This window comes from Macaca mulatta, chromosome X, assembly GCF_049350105.2.
Source record: "Macaca mulatta isolate MMU2019108-1 chromosome X, T2T-MMU8v2.0, whole genome shotgun sequence".
Lineage (NCBI taxonomy): Eukaryota > Metazoa > Chordata > Mammalia > Primates > Cercopithecidae > Macaca > Macaca mulatta.
This window is the reverse complement of record NC_133426.1, coordinates 115,430,487-115,454,019: the sequence shown is the minus strand read 5'-3', so window position 1 is coordinate 115,454,019 and position 23,533 is coordinate 115,430,487. Positions and strand designations below refer to the sequence as shown.

General features: G+C 35.7%; 1 protein-coding gene across 6 annotated transcripts in view; it reads right to left on the bottom strand.

The window, feature by feature from the left end:
- COL4A5 (collagen type IV alpha 5 chain) overlaps positions 1 to 23,533 on the bottom strand; it is a 265,725-nt gene that overhangs the window by 47,700 nt on the left and 194,492 nt on the right. For all 6 annotated transcript variants that reach the window (XM_077988274.1, XM_028841868.2, XM_077988275.1 and 3 more), the window contains one exon: positions 1,644 to 1,770. In XM_077988274.1, the coding sequence (XP_077844400.1) occupies positions 1,644 to 1,770 (127 nt within the window). The remainder of the gene's footprint in view (positions 1 to 1,643; positions 1,771 to 23,533) is intronic.

Sequence of the window (23,533 nt, the reverse complement as noted above, 5' to 3'; positions counted from 1 at the left end):
AGATTATTTCTATAACCTCAAGTGGACAAATATTTATTGTATTGGATAAAAAAAATCACTATCCGTGAAAGGAAAGATTGACACACTGGATTTTATTAAAATTAACAGCTTTTGTTCATTACACAACAGCATTAGGAAAGGCAAATCTGAGACACAGAGAACAGATTTGCAATATATGTATCTGACAAAAGACTCATATCTTGAATATATAAAGAACTGCTCTGAATCTATTTGAAAAAGGAGAGACAATTCAATAAAAAATGAACAAAAGTACTTGAGAAGAAACTTCAAAAAGATGCTATCCAAATGGCCAATAGTATAATAAAAAGGTGATTAATACTATTATTCATTAGGAATACGTAAATTCAAATCTCAGTAAGATGCTTCCACATACTCATCAAAACAGATAAAATTAAGACTGACACTACCCAGTGATGGTGAGGACATGGGCAACTGGAGAACTGGACACTTCATACATTGCTGTTGAAACTAATTTACAAAACCACTTTGGAAAACTGTTTGGCAGCATCTACTAAAGTTCAATGTACACCTACCCTGTGATTCAGTATTTCTACTACTAAGTTTTTGTCTAAGAGAAATCAATACATATGTTTACCAAAAGACATGTAAAAGAATGTTAATAGTATTTTTAAAAATAATAGTCCCAAACTGGAAACAACCCAAAAGTCCATCAACAGGAGAATGTGTAATTGACTGTGGTACATTTTTCAATGTAATATTGCACAGCAATTATAAAGAAAAAACTACTGACACATGCAACAAAATAAATGAATCTTTTACATATAATGATGACTGAAAAAAGCCAGACACAAGGATCACTGTATGATTTCATTTATATGAATTTCAATAACATGCAAAACTAGCTGATGGTAATAGAAGTCATAGTAGTAGTTACCTCAGGGTTGGGGGGCGTAGGGGCACGGGTAAACTTCATGGGATGAAGAAACTATTTTATATCTTGATACGTATGGTAAATTCAAAGATATATATACTTAGGTAAAAACTCATCTATAGTCTTAAGTGTACTTTACTATATGTACGCTTCACTTCAATAAAAAGGAAAGATTCATTCATCCATGCCACTGTGTAATTCAAAAAACAAACGAAAAATACATTCAACCCTAAACAAGTAGGTACTATAATAATCTAGTTCAGGCTACATAATTGACTATAGTGCTTATCTCTTACTTGAATGACTCAATCCTTGTCATTTGAAGGAACTGTATGATTGTTCTACCAACTGCTACCAGCTGTGTGCCTGGGCATACCTTTCTAAGAGAATCAGCTGCAGGCGGAGGCTTGGAAGTATACATTATCACCTACAAAAATAGCAAGGCTTCTTAAGTGATTTGTGACTAGCAGTCAAAGATTGAAGAATGCTCCACCAAACAGTCTCTCTGTCCACAGGATGTTGTCCTGCTGAGTCAGTAATAATCATCCTCATTTTATATAGAAACAAATTTGGGCAAAGAAAAGGTAAAGAGATAGTTTGAGATTATGTTGCTAGTCAGTATTCGATTGGGAAATAAAATATAAGTCTGCCAAATAAGAAGCTGCTCTGTGATACTGGTTGGAGTAGATAAGGAAGGAAAGAAGGAAGCATTTAAGAGAAGAAATTTTACCTGGGAATCCAGGAAGGCCTGGTTGTCCTTTTGCTCCAGGGGTTCCTGGTAATCCAGGCAAACCAGGATCTCCCACAGAACCTTTGATACCAGGGTTCCCTGGGTATCCAGGCAGACCAGGCTCACCCTGAAAACATGAATAAAAAGATAATATTGAAGTCTCTACATGGCTTAGATTGTATAAGAACATAACATTATTTATAGAGCTTTTATTATATGTCAGGCACTCCAGTAAGTACTTGATGTAAATTGCTTCATTTAATCATCACAACAATCCTGTGAGTTAGTCTTCATTATCTCCATTTATAAATGAGAAAACTGAATCTTGAGAAGCCAAGTGCCTAAGGTTTTTAACTGGGATTCGAACCAGACTACAATCAGCTATGTAGTCAATCAGACTACATAGTTCATACTATTCACACAGTATGTAGATGTATTATGCTAATTAATTCTCATTAATCCTTAACAACCCTATTAGAACGATACTGTTATTATCCCCATGTTATAGTGATGGAGCTAGTAAGTGGTGAAATCCGAATTTGGAGTCAAACAGTCTGACTTCAGAACCTGTGTTTACCATTCCTACTGTGCCATAATGCAATTCATTGCTTCCAGTACACATGTCAACCAAAAGCTATAGTAGGTTCTACTGAAAAAGGTGATTTTCACTGTAACATAAGGAAGTCTATCAATTCTTCAGTGGACATCTAAAATCCCACTTCTGGCTGAGTGTTGTGGCTCTAGCACTTTGGGGAGCTAAGGCTGGAGGATTGAGCCCAGGAGTTTAAGACCAGCCTGGGTAACAAAGGGAGACTCTGTCTCTATAAAAAATTAAAAGATCAGCTGGGTGCAGTGGTGCATGCCTGTAGTCCCAGCTACTCAGGAGGCTGAGGTAGGAGGATGGCTTGAGCCTAGGAGGTCAAGGCTATATTGAGCCGTGATCATGCCACTGCAGGCCAGCCTGGATGACAGAGTGAGACCCTTCCTCTTAACAAGAAAAGAAAAATCCCATTTCTTCCATGAAGCATTCCTGGACAAAGAGAGTTTACCCCAAGAGGTTAGGGTAGGTTCTAACTCTGTCATGTCTACAATGGCTTCATATATGCAAGTCTTAACTCCTTAATTACACTGAAAGTTTATTTTGGGTAAGAGATAATTCACATATGTATAACCATTTTTGCTCAATGAATATTTGCATTACATTTTTTTCCAATAGAGCCTTAGAAGAATTCATACCCACTTTCACAATTAAAACAAGTTTTTCCCAATAACAATGGCAACACATACCTTAACACTAAATCTCTACTGCAGGGCTTACTGCTTTGCTCATGAAGATCATGATCTTTACAATAAAGTGCTAGTGTTCAACATCACCTACTGAATGCTTCCTTCCTCACTTAGTACATACACTTGCAGGTGAGTCAGATCTATTTGTGACTCATGTTTCTGCATTATGGTAATAGCTTTTTAAACTAAAGTCTTTTTTTCCTTACATCCTATTATTTTAAAAAATTAAGAATCTTGGGCTGGGAATATATATATTTTTTCTGAACCTTGTAAATCAAATATCTAGTTCATTTTGAGGCACATAATAGGTATACAATTAAATTTTGGATTGAATTGGTCCCATCTTAGATGTTTACATGGGAAACCTTTGAATAAACTATCATGATTCTTTTTGTTATTCGTGAACACATTAAATATATGTACCAAAATAAAAAAACAAGAAAAAAATTCCAATATTCTGCTAGTGGTAAATCTGAAAGGCAGAAGGCAAACTCTGGATTATTTATGATACTAAAGTACAATAAATTCTAAAAGTACAGAAATTCTTCCTTATGAATGGTTTTGCAATCCATGGTTTCGGTTACCTGTGTTGTGAAAATATTGAAAATTCCAGAAATAAATAACTTATAAGTTTTGAATTGCATGTCATTTTGAGTAGCATGATAAAATCTCATGTTGTCCCATTCCATCCCTCTTGAAACCTAAACTACTCCTTTGCCCAGCATATCCACACCATAAACACTACCTGTTTATGAGTCACTTAGTAGCTGTCTGTTACCAGATGGAAAAAAAACACACAGTACATAAAAGGTTAGGTATTATCCACAGGTTCAGGCATCCAATGGGGAGTCTTGGAATGTATCCCCCATGGTAAGGGGTGACTACTCTAAGCCCAATCTCTAAGTTCAGCCAGCACTTGCCCCCAAATACCGTTTCTGTAATCACTCTTATGGTCCTACTCCTTCAAACCAAGTACCTTTTAAAAATAAAGTAAATATTTTATTAGGGCTTCTGAAAAAAACACTGACATTCGCTAGCTTAAGTTTTATCTAGCCTTTTATTATTCACATACATGCAGGGAAAACAATGAGTTTCAAAAAAGGTAAGCAAGAAGAGATAAAGAAGACAGTGCTCAGAAAATCTATAAACTTGACACAAATCTTGCAAATCACTCTGGGAAAGGAAAATTCAAATCTACTTGCACTTCTAGATAGAAGCTATTTGAATGACTCGGACACACAGCTGCAAATATCTACATCTGTTCTAATGTCAAGCTTTGATATAATTCTGAAAATGAAATATCTCATACCTAATAAGTCACATTTACCATTGTGAAACTATCTAATGACTACAGTAACACTGAAAGACAAGCCTGAAACTGCTTTCAAGGTCACTGTGTTGTATCACGTAGAAAAAGGAGTCAATTTGATATCTTCTTTGTTGTTAAGATTCAAATTGTAATTTAATGGTATTTGGATCATAGCCAATCTCTACTATGTCTTAGTAACAGCATCTTCTCCTCCATTCCATACTATAACCTAAAATTCAGAATAAACTTTACAAAATAGAAGACATCTATTGGTAAGAAAGCTAAACACTTTTGTTCTTACACTCCATTGTAAAACTAAAGAAGCATTGCCACTGGGGGAAAAAAAAGACAACAAATGGAAAATATTTGAGGAGAAAGAGTAAATATCATATCTCGCTTTATGGCGAGAAGAATATTACAACAGTAGTCCATCACTTGGAAGTCATGGTCCCCATATAATTGTTAATGTTTTTACAACATTATCTGTAATTGGAGATTAAGGACCATGAATAAAACCATAAATAGGTTCTATTTTAGACCCAGAATATTAACAGAGGGAAATTTAAAAGTGCATGCAGAGATACTTTTTTAAAAACTTTGTTAATCTATATATAAAACCGCACATAATGCATACACACTTAGGAGTCTGGATATATGCATATACCCATGATACCATCAGTACAATCAAAGTACTACACATATCCATCACCTCCAAAAATTTCTTCATGTTCTTGTGTGTGTGGGGGGGGTTGTGGTAAGAGCACTTAACATGAAATCTATCCTCTTAACATATTTTAAGGTGAACAATACTGTACTGTTAACTGTAGGCACCATATTGTATAACAGATCTGTAAAACTTACTCATTGTGCATAACTGAAGCTTTAGATCCATTGAGCAACTATTAACATTTTAATTATCTAGAAAAGGAATCATACAGTAAGACCTTCAAATTTGCATGTTATTTAGTTCTTCCAAGTAGTGAAATATTAAGCTAACAGTAACAAACTGATAAATAATGGCTCAAGGATGCCTGAGCAGGCCAAAGCCACCACATGAAATTCAATAGCAGTATGTCTAAGGTAATGATGAACTTAGAGAAAAAGAATATGAACAAAACTTAAAAGATAATGAGCTCTATACTATCTTTTACCACCCAAGGTAGGCATAATAGCAAATTGCTCCAAACATCAGCCCAATGAGCCGACAAGTGGCTCAAAATATTAAAGAAATATTAAAGAAAAAATGATTCATAAATCATGCTATTCCATACTAGCACAGCATGTGTAGTTCTAGTAATCACAGCACATACAATTACTTAAAATGTGTCCAAAGTTAATTGTGAGGAAAATAACACCCATTTGTTCATCAAATCTCAAGATTCTAGAACTAAAAAACATCCTAAAATAAAGACAGTAATTTAAAGACAACTAAAAACATTACATGTTATTAGTAGAAATTTTGTAGATTTTCAATAATGTGCATTGTTTTAAAATAACTTTATTGAGATATAATTTATATACCATACAATTCATCCACTTAAAGTGTACAATTCAGTGTTTTCAGTATCTTCATAGGATTGTCCAACAATCATCACAATGTAATTTTAGAAAATTTTCCATTTCCCCCTAGAGGAAACTGTACACATTAGCAGTCATTCCTCATTCTCACTCCCTCCAAGCCCTAGCAAAACCTAATCTGCCTTCTCTTTATACAGATTTGCCTATTCTGGACATTTCATATAAATGAAACCATATGATACACGGTTATTTTGTGCCTTGCTTATTTCACTTAGCATAATGTTTTCAAGGTTCACCCATTTTACACCATGTATCAGTACGCCATTTTTTAAAATTGTCAAATGATATTCCATTGCATGGGATAGCACACTTCGGTTTTTGTTTGCTTGTTTTTTACATTTTTCCATAAGTTATTGGGGTACAGGTGGTATTTGGTTACATGAGTAAGTTCTTTAGTGGTGATTTGTGAGATTTTGGTGTACCCATCACCCAAGCAGTATACACTGCACCATATTTGTAGTCTTTTATCCCTTGCCCCTCCTCTCACCCTTCCTCACAAGTCCCCAAAGTCCACTGTATCATTCTTATTCCTTTGCATCCCCAAAGCTTAGCTCCCACACATCAGGGAGAACATACGATGTTTGGTTTTCCATTCCTGAATTACTTCATTAGAATGATAGTCTCCAATCTAATCCAGGTCGCTGCAAATGCTGTTAATTTATTCCTTTTGATGGCTGAGTATTATTCCATTGTATATATATACACCACAGTTTATCAGTTCTTTGATTGATGGGCATTTGGGTTGGTTCCATGATTTTGCAATTGCGAATTGTGTTACTATAAACATTCGTGTGCAAATATATATATTTTTTTGTATAATGACTTCTTTTCCTCTGAGTAGATACCCAATAGTGGGATTGCTGGATCAAATGGTAGTTCTACTTTCAGTTCTTTAAGAATCTCCACACTATTTTCCAGAGTAGCTGTACTAGTTTACATTCCCACCAGCAGTGTAGAAGTGTTCCCTGATCACCACATCCACACCAAGATCTACTGTTTTTTGATTTTTTGATTATGGCCATTCTTGCAGGAGTAAAGTGGTGTTGTATTGTGGTTTTGATTTGCAGTTCCCTGATCATTAGTGATGTTGAGCATTTTTTCATATGTTTGTTGGCCATTTGTATATCTTCTTTTGAGAATTGTCTATTCATGTCCTTAGCCCACTTTTTGATGGGATTCTTTGTTTGTTTGTTTTTTTTCTTACCAATTTGTTTGAGTTAGTTGTAGATTCTGGATATTAGTCCTTTGTCAGATGTGTAGATTGTGAAGATTTTCTCCCAGTCTGTGGGTTGTCTGTTTACTCTGCTGACTGCTCCTTTTGCTGTGCAAAAGCTCGTTAAATTAAGTCCCAATTATTTATCTTGTTTTTATTGCATTTGTTTTTGGGCTCTTGGTCATAAAATCCTTGCCTGAGCCAATGTCTGGAAGGATTTTTCCAATGATATCTTCTAGATTTTTTATAGTTTCAGGTCTTAGATTTAAGTCATTAATCCATCTTGAGTTGATTTTTGTATAAGGTGAGAGATGAGAATCCAGTTTCATTCTCCTACATGTGGCTAGTCAATTAACCCAGCACCATTTGTTGGAAAGGGTGTCATTTCTCCACTTTATGTTTTTGTTTGCTTTATCTAAGATCAGTTGGTTGTAAGTATTTTGGTTCATTTCTGGGTTGCCTATTCTGTTCCATTGGTCTATGTGCCTGTTTTTGTACCAGTACCATGCTGTTTTGGTGACTACGGCCTTAACAGTATAGTTTGAACTCAGGTAGTGTGATGCCTCCAGATTTGTTCCTTTTACTTAGTCTTGCTTTGGCTATGCGAGCACTTTTTTGGTTCCAAATGAAGTTTACCATTGTTTTTGTCTAATTCTGTGAAGAACAATGGTGGTATTTTGATGGGGATTGCGTCCAATTTGTAGACTCTTTTGGCAGTATGGTCATTTTCACAATACTGATTCTACCCATCCATGAGCATTGGATGTGTTTCCATTTGTTTGTGTCGTCTATGATTTCTTTCAGCAGTGTTTTGTAGTTTTCCTTGTAGAGCGGTCTTTCGCCTCCTTGGTTAGGTGTATTCCTAGGTATTTTATTTTATTTTATTTTTTGCAGCTATTGTAAAAGGGGTTGAGTTCTTGATTTGATTCTCTGCTTGGTCACTGTTGGTGTAAAGAAGAGCTACTGATTTGTGTATATTAATCTTGTATCCGGAAACTTTGTTGAATTCTTTTATCAGTTCTAGCAGCTTTCTGGAGGAGTATTTAGGGTTTTCAAGGTAAACTATCATATTGTCAGCAAACAGTGACAGTTTGACTTCCTCTTTACCGATTGGATGTCCTTTTTTTCTTTCTCTTGTCTGGTTGTTCTGGCTAGGACTTCCACTACTATGTTGAAGAGGAGTGGTGAGAGTGGGAATCCTTGTCTTGTTCCAGTTCTCAGATGGAATGCTTTCAACTTTTCCCCATTCGCTATTATGTTGGCTGTGGGTTTGTCATAGACAGCTTTTACTACATTGAGGTATGTCCCTTGTATGCCGATTTTGCTGAGAGTTTTAATCGTAAAGTGATGCTGAATTTTGTTGAATGTTTGTTCTGCATCTATAGAGATGATCATGTGACTTTTGTTTTTAATTCTGTTTATGCGGTATATCACATCTGTTGACTTACGTATGTTAAACCATCACTGCATCCTTGGTATGAAACCCATTTGATCATGGTGGATTATCTTTTTGATATGTTGTTGGATTCAGTTAACTGGTATTTTGTCAAGGATTTTAGCATCGATGTTAATCAAGGATATCGGTCTGCAGTTTTCTTTTTTGGTTTCGGTATTAGGCTGATGCTGGCCTCCTAAAATGAATTAGGGAGGGCTCCTTCTTTCTCTATCTTGTGGAATAGTGTCAAAAGTACTGGTACCAATTCTTCTTTGAATGTCTGGTAGAATTCAGTTGTGAATTCATCTGGTCCTAGACTTTTTTTTGTTGGTAATTTTTTAATTACCATTTCAATCTTGCAGCTTGTTACTGGTATGTTCAGGGTGTCTCTCATTCTTCCTGATTTAAGATGGGAGGGTTTTATTTTTCCAGGAATTCAGTCATCTCTCCTAGGTTTTGTAGTTTATATGCATAAAGGTGTTCATAGTAGCCTTGAATAATATTTCAGTGGTGTCAGTTGTAATATCTCCTGTGTCATTTCTTCATGAGGTTCTTTGGATTTTCTCTCTTCTTTTCTTGGTTAATCTTGCTAATGGTCTATCAATTTTATTTATCTTTTCAAAGAACCAGCTATTTGTTTCATTTATCTTTTGTAATTTTTTTGTTTGTTTCAATTTCATTTAGTTCTGATCTTGGTGATTTCCTTTCTTCTGCTGGGTTTGGGTTTGATTTGCTCTTGTTTCTCTAGTTCCTTGAGGTGTGACCTTAGAATGTCAGTTTGTGCTCTTTCAGTCTTTTTGATGTAGGCATTTAGGGCTAAGAACTTTCCTCTTTGCACCACCTTTGCTGTATCCCAAAGGTTTTGATTGGTTATATCATTATTATCTTTCAGTTCAAATAATTTTTCAATTTCCATCTTGATTTCGTTTTTGACCCAATGCTCATTTAGGAGCAGGTTTCTTTTCTTTTTCTTTTTCTTTTTTTTTCTTGAAGATGGAGTCTTGTTCTGTCACTCAGGCTGGAGTGCAGTGGCATAATCTCGGCTCACTGCAACCTCCGCCTCCCAGGTTCAAGCGATTCTCCTGCCTTGGCCTCCTGAGTAGCTGGGATTACAGGCACCTGCCACCATGCCCAGCTATTTTTTTTTATTTTTAGTAGACACAAGGTTTCACCATGTTGGCCAGGCTGGTCTCAAACTCCTGACCTCAGGTGATCCGCCCAAGTTGGCCTCTCAAAGTGCTGGGATTACAGGCATGAGCCACCATGCCCGGACCAAGAGGAAGTCATTTAAAGTCCATGTATTTGCAGGTTCCTTTTGGATTTGATTTCCAGTTTTATTCCACTGTGGTCTGAGAGTGCTTGACATGATTTCAATTTTCTTCAATTTATTGAGGCTTGTTTTATGGCCTATCATATGGTCTATCTTGGAGAAAGTTCATGGACTTTTTGAATAGAATGTGTATTCTGTGGTTGTTGGATGGAATGTTCTGTATGTATCTGTTAAGTCCATTTGTTCCAAGGTATAGTTTAAATCTATTGTTTCTTTGTTGACTTTCTGTTTTGATGACCTGTCTAGTGTTGTCAGTGGAGGACTGAAGTCCCTCAATATTATTGTGTTGCTGTCTATCTCATTTCTTAGGTCCATTAGTAATTGTTTTATAAATTTGGGAGCTCCAGTGTTAGGTGCATATGTATTTAGGATTGTGATATTTTCCTGTTGGACAAGGCCCTTTAGAATTATATAATGTCCCTCTTTGCCTCTTTTAACTGTTGTTGCTATAGTTTATTTTGTCTGATATAACAATAGCTACTCTTGCTTGCTTTTGGTGTCTATTTGCATGAAAGGCTTTTTTTCCACCCCTTTACTTTAAGTTTATGTGAGTCCTTATGTGTTAGGTGAGTCTCCTGAAGGCAGCAGATCATTGGTTGGTGAGTTCTTATCCATTCTGCAGTTCTGTATCTTTTAAGTAGAGCATTTAGGCCATTTACACTCAATGTTAGTATTCAGATGTGAGGTACCATTGCATTCATCATGCTATTTGTTGCCTGTGTACCTTGGTATTTTTGGGGTTTTTATTTTGACCTTTTAACCTGTAGTTTTGTTTTGTAGGTCCTGTGTGATCTATGCTTTAAAGAGGTTCTGTTTTGATGTGTTTCCAGGATTTGTTTCAAGTTTTAGAGCTCCTTTCCTCAGTTCTTGTTGTGGTGGCTTGGTAGTGGCGAATTCTCTCAACATTTGTTTGTGTGACAACGACTGTATCTTTCCTTAATATATGATGCTTAGTTTCACTGGATACAAAATTCTTGGCTGATAATTGTTTTGTTTGAGGAGGCTGAAGATAGGGCCCCAATCCCTTTGAGCTTGTAGGGTTTCTGCTGAGAATTCTGCTGCTGATCTGATAGGTTTTCCTTTATAGGTTACCTGGTGCTTTTGTCTCACAGCTCTTAAGATTCTTTCCTTCATCTTATCTTTAGATAACCTGATGACAATGTCCCTGGGCAATGATTGTTCTGTGATGAATTTCCCAGGTGTTATTTGTGCTTCTTGTATTTGAATGTTTAGGTCTCTAGCAAGGCTGGGGAAGTTTTCTTTAATTATTCCCCAAATATGTTTTCCAAACTTTTAGATTTATTTTCTTCCTCAGAAACACCAATTATTCTTAGGTTTGGTTGCTTAACATAATCCCAGACTTCTTGGAGGCTTTGTTTATATTTTCTTATTTTTTTTTCTTTGTCTTTGTTGGATTTGGGTTAATTTGAAGACCTTGTCTTTGAGCTCTGAATTTATTTCTTCTACTTGTTCAGTTCTATTGCTGAGACTTTCCAGAGCATTTTGCATTTCTATAAGTGTGTTCATTGTTTCCTGAAGTTTTGATTGTTTTTATTTATGCTATCTATTTCCTTGAATATTTCTCCCTTCACCTGTTGTATCATTTTTTGGATTTCCTTACACTGGCGTCACCTTTCTCTGGTGCCTCCCTGATTAGCTTAATAAGTAACCTCCTGAATTCTTTTTCAGGTAAATCAGGGATTTCTTCTTGGTTTGGGTCCATTATTGGTGAACTAGTGTGACTTTTTTTTTGGGGGGGGATGCAGGGTGTTAAAGAGCCTTGTTTTTTCATATTACCGGAGTTGTTTTTCTGGTTCCTTCTCATTTGGGTAGGCTCTGTAATAGGGTAAGTCTAGAGCTGAAGGCTGTTCAGATCTTTTTGTCCCATGGGATGTTCCCTTGATGTAGTGCTCTCCCCCTTTTCCTATGGATGTGGCTTCCTGTGAGTGGCACTGCAGTGACTGTTGTCTCTCTTCTTGGTTTAACCACCCAGAAAGTCTATCCAGCTCTCGGCTGGTACTGAGAATTGTCTGCACAAAGTCCTGTGATGTGAACCATCTATGGTCTCTCAGCCATGGGTATGAGAACCTGTTCCAGTGGAGCTGGCAGGGGGTGAAATGTACTCTGTGAGGGTTCTTATCTTTGGTGGTTTAATGCTCTGTTTTGGGGCTGGTTGGCTAGAGCATCAGCTGTGGTAGTATGGAGAGGAACCAGAGGTAGGTGGGGTCCTAGAACTCTCAAGATTTTATGCCCTTTGTTTTCAGCTACTAGGGTGGATACAGAAGGCCCAACAGTTGGGGGCAGGGCTAGGGACTTCTGAGCTCAGACCTTCCTTGGGCAGGTGTTGTTGTGGCTGCTGTGGGGGATGGGGGTGAGGTTCCCAGGTCAATGGGGTTGTGTACCTAGGAGAATTATGGCTGCCTCTGCTGAGTCATGCAGGTTGTCAGAGAAGTGGGTGAAAACCAGCAGTCACAGGCCTCACCCAGCTCCCACACACATCAAAGGACAGATCTTACTACCACTGTGCCCCTATTAACAGCCCCAAGTCTGTTTCCAGGTGGTGGGTGAGCAGGGCTTGAGAACTTGCCCCAGGCAACCTGCCTCCAAGTTGCAAAAGAAAAGGGCTTGGTTTTTCCCCCATCTGTGGAGTCTGCACACTGGATTCATGCCCTCCCCCGAGTTCTGGCCAGGAGGCTTCTCACTGGTTCAAATTGTTACAAAGTTCAGCTGGAGGCTTCCTTCTCCCTATGGTGCTTTCCTCCACTCCTCTGGCTGCCCTCCCGATGGATCCCTGTGGTGCCAGGCAGGAATGGCCTGCTTGGTGACCCAGCAAGCTCCCAGGGCCTTTCCTGCTACTTCCTCTACCCCTGTATTTCACTCGGCTCTCTAAATGGACTCAGCTCCAGGTGAGGTCAGAAACTTCTCCCATGAACAGACCTCCAGTTTCTCCAGTGGGGGTGTGTATTTGGGAGAGAAGGATCTCTACTTTCCACTTCTGTATTTGGGGCACTCACAGTATTTGGGGTGTCTCCCGGGTCCTGCAAGAGAAGTCCACTTCCTTCAGAGGGGCTGCGCATCCTCTTGTGATTACTGGTTTGTTGTTGCAGTTGATCTGGAACTAAATTCACAATGCATGCCTCTGTATGCTGCTCTGTCTGTCCAAGTTGGAGCTGCGATCTAGTCCTGTCTCCTGTCCACCATGATGATCCTCACTCTCCTCAATTTTCTCTGGGATAGCACACTTTGTTTAGCCATTCTTGTATTTTGAGTTTTCTTCACTTTTTGGCTGCTGTGAACATTCATGTACAAGTTTCTGTGCAGAAATACAGCTTCATTTCTCTTGGGAAAATACCTAGGAGTGGAATTGCTGTGTCATATAACTCTTTATTTAACTTTCTGAGGCACTGTCAAATATTTTTTCACAGAAGCTGCATCATTTTACATTACCATTGGCAATGCAAAAGGGTTCCAATTTCTTCACATCCTTGCCAACATTTGTTATTTTCTCTCTTTATTATGCCTACTCAAGTAAGTGTGAAGTGGTATCTCCATGTGGTTTTCTTTTGCATTTTCATAATGACTAATGAGGTTAAACACCTTTTCATGTACATATTGGCCATTTGTACATCTTTCTTGGAGAAATAGCTATTCAATTCCTTTGTTCATTTTTTCACTTAAAAATATTTTATTTTTAACTGATAAAAACTATATACATTTATAGAGTATAATGTGATGCTATGATACATATATACATTGTGAAATGATTAAATCAAGCTAATTAATATTTTCATTTTGTGTGGCTTTTTATTGTATCAAAATATACAAAACATAAATCTTACCTTTTAAATTATTTTTAAGGGTATAGTTCTGTGGCATAAACAACATTCACACTGTTTTGCAACCATCACCACCATACATCTCCAGAATTTTTTTTATCATCCCAAACTGAAACCTTATACTTATATCCACAATGAAATTAGTTACCACATCTAGCACTTCACCTAGTTACAGTTTTTTTTTTTTTTTTCAGTGTGTGGTGAAAGCAATTAAGATCTACTCTCAACAAATTTCAAGTATACAACACCATATTTTAAACTATAGTACCCATGCTGTACCTTTGATCCCTAGAGTTTATTCATCTTATAACTAACCAAATGTTTGTACCCTTTGGCCAATGTCTCTTTATTTTCCCCTCCCCCAACCCTAAGCAATTACCATTCTACTTTCTGTCTGTATGAAATTGACTATTCTAGGTACCTCATATAACTCGGGTCACGTAATATTTGTCTTTTTATAACTGGCTTATTTCACTTAGCATAACGGCTTCAAAGTTAATCCATGTTGTAGTATGTATCAGAATATTATTCCATTTTAAGGTCAAATAATATCTATTCTATGTGCATACCACATTTTATTACACATTCCTCTATTAATGGACATTTGGGATGCTTCCACCTTTTGACTTGTGAATGATGTTGCTGTAAGCATGGCTACAAAAACATCTGTTTAGGCCCCATTTTTGTTTTCAATTGTGTTAGATATATCTCCAGAAGTGAAATCGCTAGATCATATGATAATTCTGTGTTTAAATTTTTGAAGAACTGCCATACTGTTTTTCATAGTGGCTGCACAATTTTACATTCCTACTAGCAATACACAAGAGTTCCAACTTCTCCAGATCCTCACCGACACTTGTTATTCACTGTTTTTTATATAATAGCCTTCTTAATGGCTATGAAGTGTTATCTCACTGTGGAATTGATTTGTATTTCCCTAATGATTAGTGATGTTAACCATCTTCTAATGTACTAATTTGCCATTTGTATAGCATCTTTGGAGAAAGGTCTATTCAAGTCATTTGCTTATTTCTGAATTGGGTTGTTTGATGGCTTTTGTTATAGACTTGTAAGAGTTCTTTTTAAAATTCTGGAAATTAATCTTTTCACCAGATATACAATTTACAAACATTTTCTTCCATCCCATGAGTTGCCTTTTCACTCTATTAGTAGTGTTCTTGGATGCACGAGTTTATAATTTTGATGTTGTCCAATTTATCTGTTTTTTTTGTTGTTGTTGCCTGTGATTTCGGTGTCATATCCAATAAATCATTGAAAAAAATCTAAAATCATGAGGCATGTTGCCCCATGTTTTTTTCTAAGAGTTTTATAGTTTTAGGTCTTACATTTAGGTCTTCAATGCTTTTTGAATTAATTTTATATATGATGTAAGGAAAGGGTTCAACTTCATTCTTCTGCATATGGACATTCATTTTACCCAGCACCCATTTGTTGAACACCTTTCCCCATTGAGCACCCTTGTCAAAGACCATTCAACTACAAATCAGAGATTTTATCTCTGGTCTCCCTATTACATTGGTCCATTTGCTATCTTTATGTCAGCACCACATTGCTTTGATTACTGTAACTTTGTAAAATGTTTTGAAATAAAACATTATTCAGCTGCTGTGAAAAAATATTTGACAGTGCCTCAACAAGTTAAATAAAGAGTTATCATATGACTCAGCAATTCCAATCCTAGGTATTTTACCAAGAGGAATGAAGCTGTATTTCTGCACAGAAACACTTCATTCTGTTAGTGTGATAATGTATTACACTAATGATTTTTGTATGTTGAACTGTCCTTGCATCCCAGGAATAAATCTCTCTTGACCATGGCATATAATCCTTTTAATATGCCATTGAATTCAGTATGCTAGTATTTTGTGAAGGATTTTCTGCATCAATATTCATAAGGGATTTTGGTCTGTAGCTTTCTTTTATTGTAGTGTCTTTGTCTGGATTTGGTATCAGGGTAATCCAGGCATAATATAATGAGTTTGGAAGTGTTCCTTCCTCTTCAATTTTTTGGAAGACCTTGAAAACAAATGCTGTTAATCCTTCTTTAATTGCTTGGAAAATATTTGGGAGGCTGAAGATCACTCGAGCCCACAAGGAAAAGGCTGCAATGAGCCATAACTGCACCACTGCCCTCCGTCCAGTATGGGCAAAATAGTGAGACCCTGTTCCCCCCCCAAAAAAAAAAAATGATTGGTAGAATTCACCAGTGTAGCCATCTGGTCCTGAGCTTTTCTTTATTGGAAGGTTTTTGATTACTGAGTCAATCTTCTTACTCAATTTAGGTCTATTCATATAATCTACTTCTATGATTCAGTCTTGGTAGATTCTGCCTTTTTAGGAATTTGCACATTTCATCCAGGTTATCTAATTTGTTAGCAAACACCTGTTTATAGCAGTCTCATATATTTTTAGTTCTGTAAGATTGGTAGTAAAGTCTCCTCTTTTATTTCTGATTTTAGTTATTTGAGTTTTCTTTCTTTTTCTCTTAGTCAAGTTAACTAAAACTTTTTCTATTTTATTATCTTTTTGAAGAAACAACTTTTAGTTTTGTTGACTTCATCTGTGATTTTTTAGTTCTGTATTTTATTTATATGTCTGCTCTAATCTTTATTATTTCTTTCTTTCTGCTAGTTTTGGATTTAGTTTTTCTTTTTCTAGTTCTTTAAGATGTAAAGTTACGTTTTTTATTTGAGATGTTTCTTCTCTAATGTAAGTATTTACAGCTATTAATGTCCCATTTAGTTGCTTTCACTGCATCCTGTAAGTTTTGGTATGTTGTGGTTTCATCTTCATTTGTCTCATTATATTTTCTGCCAGACTTGGTGGCTCATGCCTGTAATCCCAGCACTTTGGGAGGCCAAGGAGGGTGGATTGCTTGAGGTCAGGAGTTCAAGACCACCTGGCCAACATGGCAAAACCCCATCTCTACAAAAAATTAGCTGAGCATGGTGGTGTGTATCTGTAATCCCAGCTACTCAGGAGGCTGAGGCATGAGAATTGCTTGAGCCTAGAAGGCAGAGGTTGCAGTGAGCCACAATCACGCCACTGCATTCCAACCTGGGTAACAGAATAAAATTCCGTCAAAAAAAAAAAAAAAAAAAGACAAGACATTCTATTTTCTAATTACCCTTGTGATTTCTTCTTTGCCTCACTGGTTAAGAGCATCTTGTTTAATTTAAACACATTTGTAGATTTTCCAGTTTACTTTCTGCCATTGATTTCTAATTTCACTCTATCATGATTAAAAAATACATGCTGTGTGGTTTTAATCTTTTTAAGTGTATGAAGACTTATTTTGTGGCCTAATATATTGTCTATTCTGGAGAATGTTCCATGTGCAGTTGCAAAAATGTATATTCTGCATTTTTCTTGGATAGAATATTTTGTATATGTTTGTTAGGTTCAATTCACTTTGTGCACTTTTAAAAACTGAGTTATTTGCTTTCTGTTGAATTATAAGAATTCTTTATATATTCTTTATACAAATCCTTTATCTCGTATATGATTTGCAAATATTTTCTTTCATCTTGTGTGCTGTCTTTTCACTTTCTTGATGGTATCATTTGCAGCAGAAAACATATTAAATTTTAATATAGCCCGATTTATTTTTTCTTTAGTTGCTTGTGCTTTTAGTGTCATAGCTAAGAAACCATTACCTAATGAATTTTAATATAGCCCAATTTATTTTTCCTTTAGTTTGTGCTTTTAGTGTCATAGCTAAGAAACCATTACCTAATGCAAAGTCACAAGAATTTAGTCATTTTTTTATCCTAATATGTTTATGGTTTAGCTCTTATATTTAGGTCAGTAATACAGTTGGAGTTAATATTTGTATACAGTATGAGATAGGGGTCCAGATTCATTCTTTTGCAGATAGGTATCCTTTTTTCCCAGAATCATTTGATTTTTGTTTTGTTTCTTATTTTAGATCCAGGGGTTACGTATGCAGGTGTGTTACATGGGTATATTATGTGATGTTGATGTTTGGGCTTCTAATGTTCCCATTGCCCAAGTAGTGAACATAGTACTCAATAGGTTTGTCGACACTTCCCCCACTCCCTACTCCTTTTTGGAATACCTAGAATTAATTGTTCCCTTCTTTGTGTCCATGTATACCCAATGCTTACCTCCAAACTTTAAGTGAGAACATGTGCTATTTGGTTTCCTGCTTCTGCATTAATTTGCTTAGGATAGTGGCCTCCAGCTGCATCCATGTTCCAGCATCATTTGTTGAAAAGACTATTTTTAACCCCCTTTAAATTGTTTTGGTACCTATGTTGAAAATCAGTTGACCAAAAATGTATGGGTATTTCTGGACTCTATCTATTCCATCAATCTCTATGTCTATCCAGTGCTGGTATCATAGTTGTAGTAAGTTTTGAAATCCAGAAGAGTGAGTCCTCCAAATCTGTTCTTTTCAAGATTTCTTTAACTATTCTGGGTTCCTTGCACTTCCATATGAATTTTAGGATACACTTGTCAATTTCAGCATAAAAGCCATCTGGGATTATGAAAGGGATGAATCTGTAGTATGATTAGATTTTAAAAAGGAGTGATGAAGGTTAGAATCATTACACTATATTAAAAGAACATTACAGATTCGTATAGTTCCATAGAGTCATTATATTTTAGAATTCCAGAAATTTTAGACACCATCTACTCCAGCCCTTTCATTTTAGATGAAAAGAAATACTATAATTTGAACAGTGTCTCCCTTCTTCTCATATAACTTACAATACAGAGCACACATCTTTTCTATGCCTTGGCACAGAAATTGTCTCACTGTTTCTAAACTGAGATCAGCTTCCGGCACGTTAACCTTTATACTTTCAAACTTGTAAAATATCTCCAAGTGTTTCTTTAATGTGAAATTTGTGATGGCAACACTTCCTCTGTGACATCTTCATCCTTTCCATCAGTGCTCCTTTCCTAATTTATGTTGATAAGTTTGCCTTCACTAAGTTCCTTCCTGCATATCTAGAGCCTCTCAAATGGTGGCAGTGTCTACATTTCTATGGTTGGCTATTTCTTCTATAACCCCATTTACTTTAGATTCAAACCTTACTTCCAGTGTTATCACTTTCCTTTTTTTTTTTTTTTGCTGCAGTTTCTTCTTTGTTGGCTAATTTTCTCTTTTGATTATCCATTTTTGTAAAATGTCACATTGGTTTACCACTGGGAGACAAGGAGGTGACACAACTAAATGCTTTACTGTCAGTGCATAAACTGAACAGATGCATGGTTACTAATTAGTGACAGAATTTGAAAGAAGTGAAATTACTGTCCACTGATTGTAATGCACATCTGTTATTTAGATGGTGATTTATAAATGGAAGAGCTAATATATCATAGCAACTAAAATTTAAACAATGCTGTTGTGGATTGGTGTTAAGTAATGATAACTGAAATTTGTGCATATCAGAACTGTGCAAAGCAAAGATCACCTGTACCTAATAGAACTGAGCTAAAAAATCTTATTTTTTCAACATGTCACTATTTTAAGGTATAATAATACCATCTGAAAGAAACAACAGCCTACTTTACAATATTTCTACAATATCATCTTTGTTAAGTTTCCAAATTTAGTGTAAAATTCGCTTACTGAAATATACTTGTAGGTCACACAGAAAAACTAAAAGCTAACCTCTCACTTGTAGAGTTGAATATACTTTGGACATTTACCAATTAAACCATATTTTTCTGCTACCATCCATTAAAAATCTAGAGACAATTTATTATGATAATTTTGGTTCCATTCGTAAAATGTTAAAATTCACTCATTCCAGAAAAAAAATTCATGAACAAATTTGGAAAAAAAAATTTAAATAGAATTTTATACCAGTGAGTAAAGAATTGAGTTTGTAACAAATGAGGCTCAGTCAACTGGATATTTATTAGGGAAAAAAAATAAAGTTAGTTTCTCACCTGACACAACACACAGAAAAATTCAGATGCATTAAAATGCAAATGTATAGAATAAAACCATGAAAATCCTGTAAGAAATATATAAATCTATTTTTCTAATCTCAGGATGTAGAAGTCTTCATAAGTAGAAGATTTTTTTTTTCCAAAAAATCCTAAAATCTATGTGACAGGCCTCAAACCTTCCTTACCTCTTCCTCCCTCTCCCTCTCAATTGATGAATTTCCTGTTTCAACAACAAAATATAAACAATCAGAAAACTATGATCCTGAGACTTTGCTGAAGTTGCTTATCAGATTAAGGAGATTTTGGGCCGAGATGATGGGGTTTTCTAAATAAACAATCAGGTCATCTGCAAACAGGAACAATTTGACTTCCTCTTTTCCTAACTGAATACCCTTTATTTCTTTCTTTTGCCTAATTGCCCTGGCCAGAACTTCCAACACTATGTGGAATAGGAGTGGTGAGAGAGGGCATCCCTGTCTTGTGCTAGTTTTCAAAGGGAATTCTTACAGTTTTTGCCCATTCAGTATGATATTGGCTCTGGATTTGTCATAAATAGCTCTTATTATTTTGAGATACGTTCCATCAATTCCTAGTTTATTGGCAGTTTTTAGCATGAAGGGCTGTTGAATGTTGTCAAAGGCCTCTTCTGCATCTATTAAGATAATCATGTGGTTTTTGTCTTTGGTTCTGTTTATATGATGGATTACGTTTATTTATTTGCGTATGTTGAACCAGCCTTGCATCCCAGGGGTGAAGCCAACTTGATCTTGGTGCATAAGCTTTTCAATGTGCTGCTGGATTCGGTTTGCCAGTATTTTACTGAGGATTTTCGCATCGATGTTCATCAGGGATATTGGTCTAAAATTCTCTTCTGTTTGTTGTGTCTCTGCCAGGCTTTTATATCAGGATGATGCTGGCCTCAAAAAATGAGTTTGGGAGGATTCCCCCTTTTTCTATTGATTGGAATAGTTTCAGAAGGAATGGTACCAGCTCCTGTTTGTACTTCTGGTAGAATTCGGTTGTGAAACCATCTGGTCCTGGACTTTTTTTTGGTTGGTAGGCTATTAATTATTGACTTAATGTCAGAGCCTATTATTGGTCTATTCCTCAAGGATCTAGAACTAGAAATACCATTTGACCCAGCCATCCCATTACCTGGTATATACCCAAAGGATTATAAATCATGCTGCTATAAAGACACATGCACATGTATGTTTATTGTGGCACTATTCACAATAGCAAAGACTTGGAACCAACCCAAATATCCATCAACGATAGACTGGATTAAGAAAATACGGCACATATACACCATGCAATACTATGCAGCCATAAAAAAGGATGAGTTCATGTCCTTTGTAGCGACATGGATGCAGCTGGAAACCATCATTCTGAGCAAACTATCGCAAAGACAGAAAACCAAACACCACATGCGCTCACTCATAGGTGGGAATTAAACAATGAGAAGACTTGGACACAGGAAGGGGAACATCACACACTGGGGCCTGTCTGGGGTGGGGGAATAGGGGAGGGGTAGCATTAGGAGAAATACCTAATGTAAATGATGAGTTAATGGGTGCAGCAAACCAACACGACACATGTATACCTATGTAACAAACCTGCACGTTGTGCACATGAACCCTAGAACTTAAACTATAATAAAATAAATAAGTAAATAAATAAATAAATAAAAATAAATAAAAACTATGCTCCTGATCTTTCTCACTAAACCCGCTTTTTTCAAAGTTTTTCTATTTTAGTATATAGCAACTGCATTCTATTTCCTCAGGACAAAAACTGGAGTCATTCTTGATTCCTCTCTCTCATATTCAATACACAAATCTTCCTGGCTTGACATATATAATATATTCAGAATCTGTCCATTTCTTATCAATTCCCCTGCCACTATCTTGATCTAAGCCATCAACATTGTTAGCCTGCATTATTTAAATATCATCATAACTGGTTTCCCTGCTTTCATCCTTGCTCCTCTACGATCTCTTTCCAAAACAAGTGTTGTGATAGTTCTTAAAATTAATGTACAGTCATGTTAACTCTTTCCATTTGCTCCCCAATTCACTCAGGAGTAAAAAGCCCCTACTATGATGACCTATATGACACTAGATAATCCTTCCCCCATTACCAATCTAATCTCATCTCCTGCTTAGTTTCACCTCACTCATTCTGTTTAACACAATGGCCTCATTTATGTTTCTCAAACATGTCAGGTATGCTCACACCTCAGGGTTTTTGTATGACTTAGTCTCTTACTGCAGTGAGGTCATTGCTCTATCTTATCAGAGAGATCTTCCCTTAGTAACCTATTTCAAAATACAACAATTTCCAGAAATTCCTATCATCAAGTCTTGCTTTACTTTTCATCATGAGATTTATCATGTTCTAACATAATACAGACTTATTTATTTTGTTTATTGTATGACTCCTTGACTAAATATAAGCTCCATGAAGGCAGTGAAAGTTTGTCTGTTTTGTTCAGGCTGTATCTCCGGCACCTAAAACAGTACCTGGTATATCATACATACTCAATAGATAGATTGTGAATGAATAAATAAATGAGTACATAATTTGCCTACATAAAAATTTCAAACATCTACATAATGAAATGCACTGTAAACATGCTATAAGACAAACAACTGACTGGGAGAAAATATTTGCAACAAATATAACAGACAGTGGATGCATCTTCACTATTTATAATGTACTTTTACAAATCAGTAGGAAATACATAACCAAGTCCTCTCCTAAAAAAGTGAGGCAAAGAGTATAAATAGACAATTTACAAAAGAGTTAAAAACATCTGAAACCCCACTTGTAATCAGGAAAATTCAAATATAAACAATAATGATACACTACTTTTCACCCATTAGATTGGTAAAAATTTTAAGTTGGTAACACCCAATATCTGTAGAATGAGGAGAAAATCTCTTATACTAATCATGAAAGTATAAAGGTGTAGAGTTAATTAATTGGAAAATTTGGCAGTAAATATAGATATTGAAAAGGCACATATATACTGGGTTCTAGCAACTGCTCAAATTTATTGTATCGTAATATTTACCAAAAATTCTTAAGATATGTATGTAAGAATATGGATAAGAATCTTCAGTGCAAAATATTTTTGTAATCACGAACCTAGAAATAATTTTAGTATTCAAAATAAGTTAAATTATTTATAGTGAACCCCCAGAAAAATACTGTATAATTATGAAAAATAATTAGGCATACATTTATAGGCAGATAAAGAAAGTTTGTCAAGATTTACTAAGTGATGACAGCTAGGTACAGAGCAGATGTAAAGTATAATTTTGTGTGTATAAATTAATATATGAGAAAACATCTACATTTGGAAGGTCCAGCGTTATTTCATGTATCAATAATTTGGAAAAAATACTTACAATTTTAATTGTAATATGCTTTCCACCATAATAAGATGCATTCCAACATCAGATTTTTTTGGATGTAAAAAATGAGTATTAAAATTGATGAAATATTGTATATGCATGCATATAAATGCATTTAGAAAACTTTTCTTAAAGAATGCATGAGAAACTACTAAAAGTGGTTACCCTGGAGAAGAAGAACTGGGGAGTTGGGGTTTGTGAACATGTAAAAAGCAGACTTTTTAAATCAAGTTCATATGTTACATTATTATAAATGTTTTAAAAAGCCAAAAATTTAAATGCACTTATCCTTTGATCCAACAATTTCACTTTTATGAAACTATACATTATAAATAGCTACATATATGTCCACAGATATAATGTACAACGACAAAGAAAATTGTCTAAGATATATTGAAAAAAGAAATAAAAAGGGGTAAGTGATAAAGCAAGGTATAGAATAACATGCACACCATGATTCTACATATATCCAATGTGTAGAAAAAACCCCAAACTCTATATGCATATATATAAATGTATAGAACAAGGAATTCA